General features: G+C 45.1%; 1 protein-coding gene across 1 annotated transcript in view; it reads right to left on the minus strand.

The window, feature by feature from the left end:
* Positions 1-18,328, minus strand: part of LOC310775840 (uncharacterized protein) — a gene marked incomplete at its 3' end in the record, with an annotated part of 52,087 nt that overhangs the window by 18,462 nt on the left and 15,297 nt on the right. Inside the window, exons 7-10 of the mRNA XM_083635967.1 lie at positions 9,122-9,169; positions 8,526-8,575; positions 4,084-4,134; positions 2,160-2,201 (exon numbers count right to left, since the gene is read on the minus strand). Coding sequence (XP_083492093.1) covers positions 2,160-2,201; positions 4,084-4,134; positions 8,526-8,575; positions 9,122-9,169 — 191 coding nt within the window. The remainder of the gene's footprint in view (positions 1-2,159; positions 2,202-4,083; positions 4,135-8,525; positions 8,576-9,121; positions 9,170-18,328) is intronic.

The following is an 18,328-nucleotide window of genomic DNA, read 5'->3' on the forward strand; positions in this document are numbered from 1 at the left end:
TAAATTAACATTAGGATTATACTGCTGTGATGTCATTATTCAGTATCTTCTCCTTTTCTCACTCACTTTCATGTAAGCACCTGCTCTCCCTTTAGTTGTTTTACACTACAACAGACAGCAACACAGGCATAAACACTGAACTTATTATTATTATTATGGAAAACCAGATTATGTTGAAAATCAAACACTTTTGAAGAGAGAGCGTATGAAATAAGATTAGAGCTGCAGAAGCACAAACTGTTTTTTAATGCATCTTGTTGGTGGTATAAACACAAGACAGCCAAATCCAACAATTTCGAAAATCCCATTTCTTGCCACCAGGGTTGCTGCAGCACCCTCAGCACCCAGCTTCCAGCTCCCTTCCCCCACTCTGGGAAAAAGCTCCGAGCAGGTAGAAGGGGGTGTGGCCGTGCAGGGGGTGGGGTGGTATGGATTAGGGACCATGGTGAAAGTGCTGCAGCCCAGGCAGCCAGAAAGCCAGAATTAGAAAAATGATTTCACTATTATTTAAAGACTTAAGACGTTGTTCTGCTTATTTTTTGTCTACTATTGTAAAATAATAGTAGGCCTATTATCATGAAAAAGTATTTTTAAAAATGTTTTTTTTTTTTTTACCCTCTCTGGCGCCCCTAACGGCTCAAGCGCCCCTAGCATTTGCCTAGTTCGCCTAATGGACGGCACGCCACTGAGTGTGCGGCTTGCTTCCTTTGCACTCGAAAGGAACTCTGGAAGGTTTCCTTTCCTCGCAGGCCGTTGTGCGTCCGCGGGTGCCCTCGCTTCCTTTTCAGGCCTCCTGCCCCTCTGGGCCCTTCTTCAGTGAGTCTCCTCGTTACGATCTGAGACGCAGCCTGGGCCGTTGCGCCCGGGTCTGGCCGGCTGAGTAGAGAGCCTCTCAGCCGCAGAAACGAACGAATGCCAAAATCCACGAGCAGGAACAGAGTAGGCTATGATCGTCAAAAATCCTTGTCTCCGTCCAGGAAATGCTCTATTTCCTCCTCCCCGAATCTTCCATTCTGCTCATCGCCCAATCCAGACGTGCTGAGAGTGAAAGTCAATGCTGAGTGAACCCACGGATTAATGGCGATTTAAGAACAGGATGGAAGTGGCAAACGATAGGAGAATGGGAGAATAGAATAGCGAAACAACAGCTTCAGAGGACGGCTTCAGAGGAGATGATGAACAACTGTGAGGCCAGCTGCTGCTATGATCCACCAGAGAGGGATGTGAACCATCGCTATACTGTATGTACTAGGATGAACTGACGTCATAACTGATGTCATAGTTACACTTGACTGACGTCACGGGCTGATCAGGTTATGCGAATATGGCGGCCTTCTGATTGAAATTTGGAATGAAACCTCACTTCTCAGACTGTTGAGATACTATACTTCTGTATTCCTCATGCAGTGACAGGAATCAGAAAATAGGTACAGAGACACAACACAATACCAGCCTTGGTTTTCTTTTCTTTTTCTTTTTTCCCCGATTCTTTATCCCATTTTATCCCCCGTTAGTGCTCATTTGATTTCTCAATCCTGGTTGCTACTCCATCCTCTGCCGATCTGGGGAGAGCCGAGACTGATTCCATGCTTCCTCCGAGACATGGGCAGTCAGTCAGCTGCTTCTTTTCACCTGACAGAGGAAGCTTCACCGGTAGGACATACTGTAGCACGTGGGAGGTTCACGCTATTTCAACCAGTTCCCCTCCCTCTGAACAGGCGCCCTTAACGACCAGAGGAGGAACCACACTAACAACCAGGATATTGCATGTTTTTGTGAAGGGGGTTCCTATATGAAGGAAACCCCCGGGAGGCACGGGGAGAACATGCAAACTCCACACAGAAAGGCCCTTTTGCCGACCCCACCCGGGCGGTGGGCACTCGAGGACATGCGGACGGGCACGCATTCCTTCAGCGTTCACCTCGTCCCCAGGTGGGAATCGAACCCAAGACCTTCGAGCTGTGAGGCGATAGTGCTTACCACTGCACCACCGTACCTCCCTCAGCCTTGGTTTTCTGACAGGTCTAGCCCTATATGTTCAGCTGAAGAAACAGATAATTTCCAGGCAGGAGCTGTCAATTATAAATAACTTCAAATTCAAAAACACTGCAACTGCTATCTGCAATTTCCAATGTTCACAAAAAAAGAAATCCACTCACCAACTTTAACTTAATCAGGTCCCAATTTGATGGTCGCTTTGGCTGCAGAAATACAGAGAGAGAAATGTTGAATAGCGCTGACATAATTTGATGACTGACTTCTTACTACAGTAACCTAATTAACAAATTTACCACGAGAGAGAGGGGGTTGTGGGCACATTTACCACTGGTACAGGGTTGTGGCACGAGGCGAAGCCGAGTGCTATAAACCCTGTACCAGTGGTAAATGTGCCCACAACCCCCGACCTCGAGTGGTAAATTTGTTTTCTACAACAGCTACCAAATAATATAAAAAATACACAATTGTAACATCCAATTCATTTATTTACAATCATTACTGGTTTCAGAATACATTTATCCTTCCGCCACAGAATATAGTTCCATACACAAGATCAATGATTGCACTAAACATTTAGTTGCCTTTGAGCCAAAAAACAACTAACCTATTCCTTAACGGGATTCACAGTTATTGATACATTGCCTGTAAAAGTACAGTTATTTAAACAGTTTTCTACAACAGCCCGTTTTGGTGGTGGTGTGTTGATATCTGGTGACGGCAGAGGGCGTTTGTTTGTTTGACAGTCCCAGGTTCGGGGTCCGGGCGCTAGTCGGACCTCCCGCTAGTCGGACCTCCCGCTAGTCCGAACTCGTGACAACTCAAGCTCAGCCAGTTCTCTCTCCCCAATTTCACCATGTCGTTCTTTGTTCACTTCACCTTCATCTTCATCTAACCACTGCTCAAAACTCAATCCACCCAGTAAATCAAACGGTACTACGAAATCGGACAATTCCTTGTTAGAGATCGGCCATTTCCTTGTTAAAGATTTGTCGACTGACAGGCTAACAGTGGGCGGAGTCAGCACAGGCAGCGGAGTCAGCATCAGGGAGCGGAGTGATACTGCGGTTGGAGCCGAACTGTAGGTTGTTGGCCTATTTACCACTGTTGCTAGCCAATCAGAATCCAGTATTCACCCATGCTGTTGTAGAATCAGGAACATCTACTTAATTCTCTATCACAGAGGACTGGCCAAGATTTAAAATTCAAGTTGGTTCTCATAATGATATAGGTAGTCTTCAGGACCACAGACAGAGAAAGAGAGGGGGGCAGAGAGAGGGAGTGCAGCACAGAAAGGACCACAGACAGAGAAAGAGAGGGGGGGCAGAGAGAGGGAGTGCAGCACAGAAAGGACCACAGACAGAGAAAGAGAGGGGGGCAGAGAGAGGGAGTGCAGCACAGAAAGGACCACAGACAGAGAAAGAGGGGGGGGGGGGCAAAGAGAGGGAGTGCAGCACAGAAAGGACCACAGACAGAGAAAGAGAGGGGGGGCAGAGAGAGAGAGTGCAGCACAGAAAGGACCACAGACAGAGAAAGAGGGGGGACAGAGAGAGGGAGTGCAGCACAGAAAGGACCACAGACAGAGAAAGAGGGGGGGGGGGGGCAGAGAGAGGGAGTGCAGCACAGAAAGGACCACAGACAGAGAAAGAGGGGGGACAGAGAGAGGGAGTGCAGCACAGAAAAAACCACAGACAGAGAAAGAGAGGGGGGCAGAGAGAGAGAGAGTGCAGCACAGAAAGGACCACAGACAGAGAAAGAGGGGGGGGCAAAGAGAGGGAGTGCAGCACAGAAAGGACCACAGACAGAGAAAGAGAGGGGGGCAGAGAGAGGGAGTGCAGCACAGAAAGGACCACAGACAGAGAAAGAGGGGGGGCAGAGAGAGAGAGTGCAGCACAGAAAGGACCACAGACAGAGAGAGAGGGGGGGCAGAGAGAGAGAGTGCAGCACAGAAAGGACCACAGACAGAGAAAGAGGGGGGGCAGAGAGAGGGAGTACAGCACAGAAAGGACCATAGACAGAATTTAGGGGTTAGGGTTGATGTTTCTTTCTTCCACACAACTGATTTTCACTTCCTGTTACTTCACCTACCTTCCAACATGTGGGTTCTTCCACCAGACGCTCCAGCCGGGGGTCCTGAGGCTGCAAGACATGAAATGAAGAAGACATGATGAATGTATATTTCTCAGACCACAGACAGAGAAAGAGGGGGGACAGAGAGAGGGAGTGCAGCACAGAAAGGACCACAGACAGAGAGAGAGGGGGGGCAGAGAGAGGGAGTGCAGCACAGAAAGGACCACAGACAGAGAAAGAGGGGGGGCAGAGAGAGGGAGTGCAGCACAGAAAGGACCACAGACAGAAAAAGAGGGGGGACAGAGAAAGGAAGTGCACCACAGAAAGGACCAGAGACAGAGAAAGAGGGGTGGGGGCAGAGAGAGGGAGTGCAGCACAGAAAGGACCACAGACAGAGAAAGAGGGGTGGGGGGGGGCAGAGAGAGGGAGTGCAGCACAGACAGGACCACAGACAGAGAGAGAGGGGGGACAGAGAGAGGGAGTGCAGCACAGAAAGGACCACATACAGAGAGAGAGGGGGGGCAGAGAGATGGAGTGCAGCACAGAAAGGACCACAGACAGAGAGAGAGGGGGGGCAGAGAGAGGGAGTGCAGCACAGAAAGGACCACAGACAGAGAGAGAGGGGGGGGGGGGCAGAGAGAGGGAGTGCAGCACAGAAAGGACCACAGACAGAGAGAGAGGGGGGACAGAGAGAGGGAGTGCAGCACAGAAAGGACCACAGACAGAGAGAGGGGGGGGGGGCAGAGAGAGAGGGAGTGCAGCACAGAAAGGACCACAGACAGAGAGAGAGGGGGGACAGAGAGAGGGAGTGCAGCACAGAAAGGACCACAGACAGAGAGAGAGGGGGGGGCAGAGAGAGGGAGTGCAGCACAGAAAGGACCACAGACAGAGAAAGAGGGGGGGGGGCAGAGAGAGAGAGTGCAGCACAGAAAGGACCACAGACAGAGAAAGAGGGGGGACAGAGAGAGGGAGTGCAGCACAGAAAGGACCACAGACAGAAAAAGAGGGGGGACAGAGAGAGGGAGTGCAGCACAGAAAGGACCACAGAAAGAGAAAGAGGGGGGACAGAGAGAGGGAGTGCAGCACAGAAAGGACCACAGACAGAGAAAGAGAGGGGGGCAGAGAGAGGGAGTGCAGCACAGAAAGGACCACAGACAGAGAAAGAGAGGGGGGCAGAGAGAGGGAGTGCAGCACAGAAAGGACCACAGAAAGAGAAAGAGGGGGGACAGAGAGAGGGAGTGCAGCACAGAAAGGACCACAGACAGAGAAAGAGAGGGGGGCAGAGAGAGGGAGTGCAGCACAGAAAGGACCACAGACAGAGAAAGAGGGGTGGGGGCAGAGAGAGGGAGTGCAGCACAGAAAGGACCACAGACAGAGAAAGAGGGGGGACAGAGAGAGGGAGTGCAGCACAGAAAGGACCACAGACAGAGAGAGAGGGGGGGCAGAGAGAGGGAGTGCAGCACAGAAAGGACCACAGACAGAGAAAGAGGGGGGGGGGCAGAGAGAGAGAGTGCAGCACAGAAAGGACCACAGACAGAGAAAGAGGGGGGACAGAGAGAGGGAGTGCAGCACAGAAAAGACCACAGACAGAGAAAGAGGGGTGGGGGCAGAGAGAGGGAGTGCAGCACAGAAAAGACCACAGACAGAGAAAGAGGGGGGACAGAGAGAGGGAGTGCAGCACAGAAAGGACCACAGACAGAGAAAGAGGGGTGGGGGCAGAGAGAGGGAGTGCAGCACAGAAAGGACCACAGACAGAGAAAGAGGGGGGACAGAGAGAGGGAGTGCAGCACAGAAAGGACCACAGACAGAGAAAGAGAGGGGGGCAGAGAGAGGCAGTGCACCACAGAAAGGACCACAGACAGAGAGAGAGGGGGGACAGAGAGAGGGAGTGCAGCACAGAAAGGACCACAGACAGAGAAAGAGGGGGGGGCAGAGACAGAGGGAGTGCAGCACAGAAAGGACCACAGACAGAGAAGGGGGGGGGGGGCAGAGAGAGAGGGAGTGCAGCCCAGAAAGGACCACAGACAGAGAGAGAGGGGGGACAGAGAGAGGGAGTGCAGCACAGAAAGGACCACAGACAGAGAGAGAGGGGGGGGTCAGAGAGAGAGAGTGCAGCACAGAAAGGACCACATACAGAGGAAAAGGGGGGGGCAGAGAGAGGGAGTGCAGCCAGTGCTGTAGTGGTAAAAAAAAAAGTGGGTAAACTATACTTTTGAGGCAGCTTTCTCACGCGGCACCGGCGTGACTGATATACAAGACAAAATATGAGAGTAGAACAACTTAATCTGTATCTGAAGCCCTATAAGGTATATCAGGGGGTTCCCCACATTTCTGAGTATGAAAAAATGCCAGATATGAAAAGTAGCTGGCTATAGGGATGGGCCTTGGACAAGTGGGGTCCGGGGGGATTCTCTCCCGGTAGAAAATGTTGTACATTTTAAAGTAAAATTCATCAACGTGGTGCATTTGAGAGCAAAATGAAGAGGCTAAATCTATGAAGAACTACACACATCTCTAATGTGTTGTGACTTTACAAATAATTAGGCCTAAACAATCAATATAAAATGTATTTACACATTGTACACAAAATGCATTCATTGTGACAAATTTACAATAGTTACTTATCCAGCCAGAATCATTGCAAATGGATGTTCAAAGTAACAGTTAACATTATAGCATTCAGTTAATCAATGCCTAATGACGTTAGCAAGAGCAGTGCAAATTAATAACGCTTGATTGAGCTCAGCACATCAAGCTTCAAGCATTGCTATTCGACAACAATATCAGGCATAATCTGACTAACTGATTTAAAGCCCCATTCAGCAAGTTTTCCAAGTTTTGCTATTGGAGAAACTGCGCCCTCTGGGTGCAATAGTATCGATAACGATATCGCCGTTCAACGTCAACAAAACACAGCGCCAGAAAGCTCTATGTACATGTTGTGACATCGGGTACTCACCACGTGATGAAATAATAATCCATAGTTCCGTGAAACATCATTTTCGTAGCAAATCCAAATCGAGTTACTTCCTTGTTTTCATGAAGACAGCGCTTCCGCTGTACAGCGCATGCGCGCATCCTTTTCTTTTTTTCTTTTTTTTTTGCCACGGGACGTGGCAGACAACCTGCTTAGTCCCAGGGCTGGCCAATGGAGGGCGGTGTGGGATAAATAAAGTCGAGAGTCTCCCTATTACAAGTCAATCTACCATGTCCTCTGACTAAAAAGCTCTTATATTACAGTAAAAAATGTCAAAAATATTACTGATTGGGGCTTTAACAAGCAATTTACCATTTGCAACCGCTATTCTTCGTTTTTTCGGGTTATTTGTGAAAAACTAACGAATGTCCATGCTGCTTCTTCTGCGTCAGAAATTGTCACGTTGTCTTAATTGCATGAAGAAGAAAATCACCTGCATGCCGTAGTTCACCCTCTGGCGTTTCGTGAATAATAAAACATTTTGTGAATTTGCCAGCAGCCAGGCCAGGGGTACAGATCTCTGCATAACAAACACCAGTATGTTTCTAGATAGTTTTCAACATGGTTGTATTGGCTTTATACAGTAGCACCTGGACTATTCAAGTCGCACCTAATGTTACAAACTTTACTTGATCAGAGGGAAATCAATCATGTCTCTTACACCAGTGATTCACTCTTCAGTTGTAAAACGGTAGGCCTATATGATTTTCCCCACTCCTGACACACATTTTTAACCAACCTACGTTCAGCTCACCATGAGCTGGTCTCCAAATGCACGTCTCCAAATGCGCATTGCGCATCGCTGGCACAATGGCACCGTCAAGTTGTTTGAGGGGAGCGCTGTCTGGGCAGACAAGCGCAGCTCGAGAAAGGCACCAACGTGACCGGGGCCGTGTACCTTTCCCGCGGAGCGCACCACAATTCGAGTTTACTCGAACTTTTTAAAACTCGTGCAATAATAAGTGCAAAAATGATTTATCTTAAAAGGTGCCTAAACGCTGCAGAGCATTGAAAAAGGTACCTAAATGCCGTTTACGTGCGTTTAGCCACCACTACAGCCCTGAGTGCAGCACAGAAAAGACCACAGACAGAGAAAGAGAGGGGGGGGGCAGAGAGAGGGAGTGCAGCACAGAAAGGACCACAGACAGAGAAAGAGGGGGGGCAGAGAGAGGGAGTGCAGCACAGAAAGGACCACAGACAGAGAAAGAGGGGGGGGCAGAGAGAGGGAGTGCAGCACAGAAAGGACCACAGACAGAGAAAGAGGGGGGGGGGGCAGAGAGAGGGAGTGCAGCACAGAAAGGACCACAGACAGAGAAAGAGGGGGGGGGGCAGAGAGAGGGAGTGCAGCACAGAAAGGACCACAGACAGAGAAAGGGGGGGGGCAGAGAGAGGGAGTGCTGCACAGAAAGGACCACAGACAGAGAAGACAGAGATGTTTCTTTCTTCCTCACAACTGATTTTCACTTCCAATTACTTCACATACCTTCCCACATGTGGGGTCTTCCACCAGACGCTCGAGCCGGGGTCCTGAGGCTGCAAGACATGAAATTAAGAAGACATGATGAATGTCTATTTCTCAGACTGTAGACAAACCATACGTCTGTGTTCTGTAAAATACATGATAAATGTATCTTTCTCAGACTGTAGACATACCATACTTCTGTCTTCCTCATGTAGTAAAATACATGATAAATGTATATTTCTCAGACTGTAGACATACCATACTTCTGTCTTCCTCATGTAGTAAAATACATGATAAATGTATCTTTCTCAGACTGTAGACATACCATACTTCTGTGTCGTCATGTAGTAAAATACATGATAAATGTATATTTCTCAGACTGTAGACATACCATACTTCTGTGTTCCTCATGTAGTGACAGTAATCAGAAAATAGGTACAGGGACACAACACAATACCAGGCTAGGTTTTCTGACAGATCTAGGCCTATATGTTCAGCTGAAGAAAAAGATAATTTCCAGGCAGGAGTTGTCAATTATAAATAACTTCAAATTCAGAAACACTGCAACTGCTACAATCAGCAGTTTCCAATGTTCACAAAAAAAGAAATCTACTCACAAACGCCGGAATCAGGTGCAGGTAGGCGCAATTTGGTGGTCGCTTTGGCTGCAGAAATACAGGGAGAGAAATGTTGAATAGCGCTGAAATAATTTGATGACGGACTTCTTATACTACAGTAACCTCAGGAACATCGACTTCATTCTCTATCATAGAGGACTGGTCAAGATTTAAAATTAAAGTTGGTTCTCATAATGACACAAGTAGTCTTCAGGACCACAGACAGAGAAAGAGGGGGGGCAGAGAGAGGGAGTGCAGCACAGAAAGGACCACAGACAGAGAAAGAGGGGTTGGCAGAGAGAGAGGGAGTGCAGCACAGAAAGGACCACAGACAGAGAAAGAGAGGGGGGCAGAGAGAGGGAATGCAGCACAGTAAGGACCACAGACAGAGAAAGAGAGGGGGGCAGAGAGAGGGAGTGCAGTACAAAATGGCCACAGACAGAGAAAGAGGGCGGGGCAGAGAGAGGGAGTGCAGCACAGAAAGGACCACATACAGAGAAAGAGAGGGGGGAAGAGAGAGGGAGTGCAGCACAGAAAGGACCACAGACAGAGAAAGAGGGGGGGCAGAGAGAGGGAGTGCAGCACAGGAAGGACCACAGACAGAGAAAGAGAGGGGGGGGCAGAGAGAGCAAGTGCAGCACAGAAAGGACCACAGACAGAGAAAGAGGGGGGGCAGAGAGAGGGAGAGCAGCACAGAAAGGACCACAGACAGATAAAGAGAGGGGGGCAGAGAGAGGGAGTGCAGCACAGAAAGGACCACAGACAGAAAGAAAGGGGGGTGGCAGAGAGAGAGGGAGTGCAGCACAGAAAGGACCACAGACAGAGAAAGAGGGGGGGCAGAGAGAGGGAGTGCAGCCCAGAAAGGCCACATACAGAGAAAGAGAGGGGGGCAGAGAGAGGGAGTGCAGCACATAAAGGACCACAGACAGAGAAAGAGGGCGGGGCAGAGAGAGGGAGTGCAGCACAGAAAGGACCACAGACAGAGAAAGAGAGGGGGCAGAGAGGGGGAGTGCAGCACAGAAAGGCCACATACAGAGAAAGAGAGGGGGCAGAGAGAGGGAGTGCAGCACAGAAAGGCCACATAGAGAGAAAGAGAGGGGGGCAGAGAGAGGGAGTGCAGCACAGAAATGCCACAGACATAATTTAGGGGTTAGGGTCGATGTTTCTTTCTTCCTCACAACTGATTTTGGTAACCCTTTACTTTACAGGTACCCTAGTTACATATGAACTATTTGTAATTACACATGAACACCAGATGTAATTACACAGTAATTACCAATAGTTATAAATTAAGTTCATATGTAGTTACATTGTAACAGACCTGTAAAATGGAGTGAGTCTGTTCAACTCAGTGACGGCGATAAACCGGGGCAAGGGGGGTCTAAAGCCCCCTTGCAAATTGCTGTAGCCCCAGTTAAGCCCCCTCAGGTGTAATTTGAATAATCTGGAAAATGATTCAGACTGTAAAGCATTATTTTGGAAACAGCTATGAACTTGCAAATCCTCTACATAATAAAATTAAATATAACAATTGTTCTTTGTAGTGTCTGTTTCACATTACAATTTAAAAGCTCATGAACACACCAAACAACATGAACAAGTTTAGAATCTGATTCCCATAAAAAAATTAAAATAAAAGTATTGTACGTATGGAGGTAACAGTGAAACTATAATCAAAATAGCCATTCTTCTACATTCTCTAATTGTTAGCTTATTTAGAGTCATTTACCATCAATTTCCCAATTTCTCAATTTGTTGGGGACCCAGTCGAAGCCCCTCAAAGACCACTGTGGTCCCCAGACCCCCGGATCATCTCTCCTTAAAGTCTACCCCCTCCCCCCAAAGTCTATAAATCCCCCCGATGTGAAGCATAAGGGGGGAACTCCCCCCAATTTGCTAAATAAATTGTATGCACTGTGCTCTAGAAAGTTTTTTTTTAATACATTCTAATCATTTTCTGAATTGGGGTGTAAATAGTCACATGAGCCATTCAAAGCTTGTGTATGTATGTGTGTGTGTGTGTGTGTGTGTGTGTGTGTGTGTGTGTGTGTGTGTGTGTGTGGGTGGGTGGGGGGGGGGGGTCTGGCACTGTCACACTGCAGAAATGCATTGAGTGCCAGCCACTTTTGGAAAACGGATGCTCCCAGTGCCAGAGTTTCAGAGCGTTTTCAGTGATTTCTCGAGGCCCACAGAATATTGTGTGATATTACTATGTAAACACCGAACACGCCCAAAGAACGATGAGACTCTCTTCTATCATCAGCAAAAAAAAGTTTATTGATATCATTTTCCGTTCTTTAGTTATCAGCCGGAGAAGATAGGTTGATTTCACCAAAAACAGACGTTTCCATCTAGAAGCTGAGATAATGAGCCTTTTGTGAAATGAAGCATTTCAAGCAAATCACTGACTCTGAAGCTAATATTTTCTGACCTGAAACATCTGAACAGTGATTTCCTTCAATAAAGAGCACCCCCACCCCCCTCAACTCCAAACTCCTCCTCCGTGGGAGTGTCTCTGGTGGCTCTGCTCGCTCTGCTGCGTGTGTCAGGCGAGTCTCTGCTGCCTGCTATGGCAGGCTCTGCTGCCTGCGGATCCACGTTCGGATGGCGGCCGCTCGTCGGGGGAGTCTGGATCGGGCTCGCTGAGTTCGTCTGCGTTTCTGGGGTTTCGGTTGTGAGCTGGGATGAAGCTGCGTCCGATTCTAGGCTTTCTGCTGCGCGTTTCAAAGTGCCTGCACCCAGAGTCTATTTTCGGAGCGCTCCGCCTTGTGCGCCGGCTCCCAGCGCGACACCGAAAAGCCAAACCATTCTCATGAGAATGGTTTGGCTTTGGTTTTCTTTTCTGGCGGCTAATCGTGTGGAGAAACTATGCAGCAGATACAGAGGGGCTCAGTTGTCTGAGCGGATTGGCTGCTGTTCGCAGCTAACGTTAGCTCCAGCCAGAGCAATCTGTGTCGCTCTGGCTCATGCATCGGTTTCTCTTTCATCACGGCTTTTTCTGCTGTTTTTCCTCAACTTTCTCTAATCTGGAGAGCACTGTCGCCACCTAATGGGTCCGTAAAATAGGTTATACACCTTCAATAGCTCCCATATTTTTACAGGAGATGATCCATGCTTTGATCAGGCTTTGATCCACGTCCCACCGTCAAAAAACGCAATTGACGACTTTAGTCGTCATTGGCACTCTACGTTACTATTTGAATTGACGACTATAGTCGTCATTGGCACTCAATGAGTTAATCAATATTGCCTGTCTTTCAAGCTACAACTAACAAACTATCAACATTTTTCCCCAAGTCTCTGTTTATAATAACAAAGGTATGAAGTGGCAACTACATCTGACTGACATACAGTTATCCTCTCAAACTCCACTAAGAAAGTTGGAAAGCCCTCGTGGCTGAGTGGTTAAAGCCGCCTTCTTTGCAATCTGAAGTTCAGTGGTTCGAATCCACCACTGGCTTTTAGCAATCTCTGTCCCAGCCCAGAGCTTCTTTACAGGTCTGGTGCCATGTAACTACATATGAACTACAGTTGAATACACTCACTCCACTTTACAGATCCGGTACCATGTAACTACATATGAACTACAGTTGAATAGACTCACTCCACTTTATAGGTCCGGTACAATGTAACTACATATGAACTACAGTTGAATAGACTCACTTCATTTTACAGGTCTGTTACCATGTAACTACATATGAACTACAGTTGAATAGACTCACTCCACTTTATAGGTCCGGTACCATGTAACTACATATGAACTACAGTTGAATAGACTCACTCCATTTTACAGGTCCGGTACCATGTAACTACATATGAACTACAGTTGAATGGACTCACTCCATTTTACAGGTCCGTTACCATGTAACTACATATGAACTACAGTTGAATAGACTCACTGCATTTTACAGGTCCGGTAACATGCAACTACATATGTATGGGCTGATATATGTGCCACCTCAAATTGAATTTGAATTGCTCAAATTTTTCATTTTGAATTTGAATTGCTCTTTTTGAATTCGAAATTTTTCATTTTGAAATTGAATTGCTCTATTTGAATTCGATTTTTTTTATTTTGAAATTGAATTGCTCTATTTGAATTTGAATTGCTCTATTTGAATTCGAATTTTTTCATTTTGAAATTGAATTGCTTTTATATTTAGAAATTTTTATTTTTTAATGTGAGTTGAAAAACTGAATCTGAATAGCATAATTTTAAACTGAATTTATTTGCTTTGAAATTATTCAGTTTCCACATTCCTATTTCAAAATTCAATTCAAAATTTTCAGAATCTTGTGTTAAAAAATTTCAACATGTGTGTCCGCCATCCGGGTCCTTCAAGGAGGAAGAGGAGGAAGGAGGAAGAGCAATCGAGCGCAGATTGACCGAACTCCTTTTTAGGTGAGGGGCCGAAGGCTGCTATCTGCTTTCGTTTTTGAGATGATCGATCCCCATTTTGAGGTTAGATGCTTTTTTCATATGAACTAAATAAAATTCTTCTGAACACGATTCCGTTTGTTGGCAGCCTCAAATCGAACGCAGTTTAATGAAAACGTAACTTATTAGATCAGGGAAACGTTATGGCAGTGCTATCGCAAAAACCAATCAAATGCTCGTTTTAGCGTCACATGACTTGAATCAGCCAATGATATTCCCGCAAACAGGACGTATAGGAAGTGTGAACAAACCATAACAAACGCATCACAGAACGAAGCCGCTGGTAAGTCTGTTGAGATAATGTTTAGCGAATATAATTCATAATCGTTTTAATAGTAATAGTAATACTACTTTGCTACATCTTTGATGCAGTCAATATTGGCAACCGGCTAGTGTTAAATGAATTGTCATCACACAAGTTGTCTCTTTGCTGGTGTTAGGCTACAGCTAACACCATGTTGGACGTTACCAGAGTGGGAAATTAATTATTTTGCGTCTTAAATCTACCAGCCACTTTAGTATTTCACCAGCATTTAGCTGCAGTGCTAGATTCTCACCCTGCACATAAGGCTGCTGTTGCAGTAGTGGCCTTGTGTCCATTCTAGACAAGGAAGACAAACCCCAAGACTGTGTTACAGTAGGCTAAGTGTATCTTGTCCTATAATTGACCAGACTAGACAGAGGTTGAAGTAGAAGAGATAACATTTATTACAAACGTTTACATCATCTGCAGCTCACCAGTTACTCGTGTCAATATTTTAACCTAAAATGTTTTAGCATTGATTTTTAAAAGAATTGCAAAGAATAACAGTTTTATGTTCTCCTGTAGGATGTGTTTTGGAGAGCATTGATAAAGGACTACCAGTACATCCCAGATCTCCAGAGCCTGAACAACGTTTTCTGTCAAGCTGCGAATGAGGGCTAGGTGTGACAGGAAACATGTCGTCACAGATTGTCTTTTGAAATGTAGCATATGAAATATAGCCCAATTAATTATAGTATATAGTAATCTTATTTTTTCCAACTAGAAAATGTTCAGTTTGTAGCAGCAAGGTGCATACCTCTGACACTAACACTGTGTTAAACTGTAAAGGTGGAGGTTACAGGTGTAGCCTCAGCAAGTGAGACATCCAGGTGGAATGAGGAGGATTCAGAAGAAACTAATGCCAAGGGTTTTTATTTACAAACCAAATCCCTTGATTAATGATGGAAAATCATGTGGACAGATGATTTGGCCTAAAAGACAAACAAGGTATTAACAAAGGATTTGATCAAACAAGGGAAAACAAATTAAACTGTAAAGTAATATAATAAATCTAATTCAAATCAAATACTCAATCAATATTCAAAGGAACTAACTATAATAAACTAACACTTCAAACGATGCATCTGCACATGGACAATCAATTGGGAAGAACAGAGCAGAGCAGCCTCCTCTCAACAGCATACATGGCCTACTGAGCTTCACCCAATCAACCACCCTTTATTGAGCCCATGTGCAGCTCAATCAGGGCCCCAGGTGTGGCTGGTTAGGTGGGGCTGAACTGGTGGGGGGATTTTGTACAACTAACATTTAAAAAAGTCTAACATTGAAGTATTTTTGACTCTGAAGAAGACTAGAAGAAGATTACCTGTCAAAATGTCACTCAGCCCCTATTAATAAACGTGCAGACAGAAAAGAGTGCTCCATATGTCTTTACTCCAGGCAGTCTGTGAAGTGCCCAGGTAAAACTTCTTTCTATGTAGGTTCCACTATAACATTTCTAAATTAAATGCTGCCGGTCACTAACACTAACCCATCTTTGCAGGCCACATCATCAGTGCACACTCATATTCATGCAACTCCATTATTCAGCACTGTAAATGTTACTGTTGCAAACAGTATGAATAGTTAATTGATTGTGTCCCACATGTTATTTTGGAATAAAAAAATATTCTATGCCCTGAAATGTAATGTCATGCATAATTACTTAGATTTTCTGACATCACATTAGGAGGGGTTATGCATTGTCATTTATGCTGTGATGGTAAATAAAAGGCACATATATAAATGTCCTTATTTATTACAGGTAAAACCAAACATGAAACTACTAACAAGTACTGTACATGTTTTATAAAATTTAATGATAGCCTGCATATCACTGTATAGATTAAGACTGTTCTTCACAGCCACAAATATCAATATGCAAGATGATTGGCAGGGTTCCTACATGCTTTCCATTTTTAAATTACATATTTTCCCATGCAGACCCTATGTTCTTGACTGGATTTGATTTATGTAGGTATTTGATAATGCATAGTGACAGCAGCTAGATAAATAGCATCCCTCTATCTGAACATTACTCACATCAACAAAAACTGGACTCAAAGTGGCTACAACATAAAAGCTGTCTTCCCCAACGTCAACGACGGGTCTTCATCCCATACAAGGAGCAAAATGATGTGTAGTAGCATGGAGACACAAGAGTATGGTGGTTGCAGAACATCTCTCCAAATCTGCGGGTATCTGCTGCAGTCTGCAGGTTTGGGTCCGTGATACACAGCTAGCAGTTGTCCTGTTCCCCATCCCACCGTCACAGTTAGTCATCGCCAGAGGCAATGTTCTCTCTTCTTGGAATCTCTAATAATAGAAAACATAGTTACTGTATGTTACATGTGTGGCCAGCGTTGCTAACCTAGCTTCTGAAATGTTTACGGCTAGAATTCATTAGATCGATAATGCTACCGTAGCCTAATCTAGCTAACGTTAACGTTACCTCCACCTCGCTAGCTATAGCAACATACTGTTCTAGCTACAGCCTACAAGGAAAATTCATTCATTTATCAAATGTCTTTATCTTACCAAACACAATTACGCTAGTTTCTGAGATAATATATAGTGTGGCATATACCTGTGAATAACATGTAATGTAAATGCTCAACATTGTGCGTTTATTCTTACCTGGAAATCACACATCAATCCGTAGCTTGTTTCTGTGGCAGTTAGCCTAGTTGGCTAGCTAGCCAACTAGGCTAAGCGCCACAGGAACAAGCTCAGCTGGTGTAGCTACGTTACGTTATGCCGGTGAAAATACATGGTAACCAGTTGGTATTTACCGTGGTTGGTGTCCTCTCGTCCATGATGATGAGCAGACAATGGAAAGACTGGCGGGCGGCTAATTTAATACATCCGCGGGGGTGTAAGGTAGTACATGATGTTGACCTGTTGATGATGTCACGGGGTCGGGGGAGGATCAGTTCCGGGTTCACGAGATTCGCTGTCATGTACTGTTCAATGATATATACTGTATAAACATCCTTGTTCAACTCAAAGTGGTCTTCTATGATTGTAGCGAACCTGAATACAACAAGACCAAATAGTTCTAGCGGGAGTGGGTGTGTGGTGGTGCCTCGGCCAAAAAGGAGTTAGGTCAATCAGCGCTCGATTGCTCTTCCTCCTTCCTCCTCTTCCTCCTTGAAGGACCCGGATGGCGCACACACATGTTGAAATTTTTGAACACAAGATTCTGAAAATTTTGAATTGAATTTTGAAATAGGAATGTGGAAACTGAATAATTTCAAAGCAAATAAATTCAGTTTAAAATTATGCTATTCAGATTCAGTTTTTCAACTCACATTAAAAAATAAAAATTTCAAAATATAAAAGCAATTCAATTTCAAAATGAAAAAATTCTAATTCAAATAGAGCAATTCTAATTCAAATAGAGCAATTCAATTTCAAAATAAAAAAATTCGAATTCAAATAGAGCAATTCAATTTCAAAATGAAAAATTTCGAATTCAAAAAGAGCAATTCAAATTCAAAATGAAAAATTTCGAATTCAAGTTGAGCAATTCAAATTCAATTTGAGGTGGCACATATATCAGCCCATACATATGAACTACAGTTGAACAGACTCACTCCATTTTACAGGTCTGTTACAATGTAACTACATATAATTTATTTTATTTAACATAATTTAACATAATTTATAACTATTGGTAATTACTGTGTAATTACATTTGGTGTTCATGTGTAATTATAAATAGTTAATATGTAACTAGGCTACCTGTAAAATAAAGGGTTACCAAATCTTCCTCCCAGCAAGATTAGGCCCTATGTTCCCACAGGCTTACATCCCCACAGCACCAGTATGGCCATTCCCTAATGCACATAACGTGTTGTTGCCACCCCCCCCCCCCTTAAACCGTCCCCCCCCCCCAAAAAAGACCCAGACTGCAGTGTATGTAATAAGTAATAGATAGTAGTAATATAGTACAGTAATAATGAGTAATCATACTGTAAAGGCAGGAATCTCTGTACTGTATGTCTGTGTGTCCTCATATCCTCATATTGTTCAGTTGACTTCACACTTGTTGGGTTGCTTGCATGGGACACGAAGAAGTCCAGTGTGTGATTTTGTGCAATTTAGACACTTTAGTTTGAGGGACAGTGCATTCTAATGAGACGTAATGAGAATGGGAAGGACAGACATACTGTACAGTACAGTACGTACGGAATACAAAAACATAATGCCTCTGGACACGGCTATCGCTGGCGGAGTAGGATAATTTTTATATGCTTCTTTTTTCATCTATGAAAATGCTTGAAAGACAGGTGAAAATCTTTATTTTATTATTAAACAGAGGAAACAGTTCTGTGGGAACATAGGGCTGTGGGAATATAGGCCTGTGGGAACATAGGGCTGTGTGAATATAGGCCTGTGGGAACATAGGGCTGTGGGAACATAGGGCTGTGGGAACATAGGGCTGTGGGAATATAGGCCTGTG

This window comes from Poromitra crassiceps (genome assembly GCF_964638095.1).
Source record: "Poromitra crassiceps genome assembly, chromosome: 4".
Lineage (NCBI taxonomy): Eukaryota > Metazoa > Chordata > Actinopteri > Beryciformes > Melamphaidae > Poromitra > Poromitra crassiceps.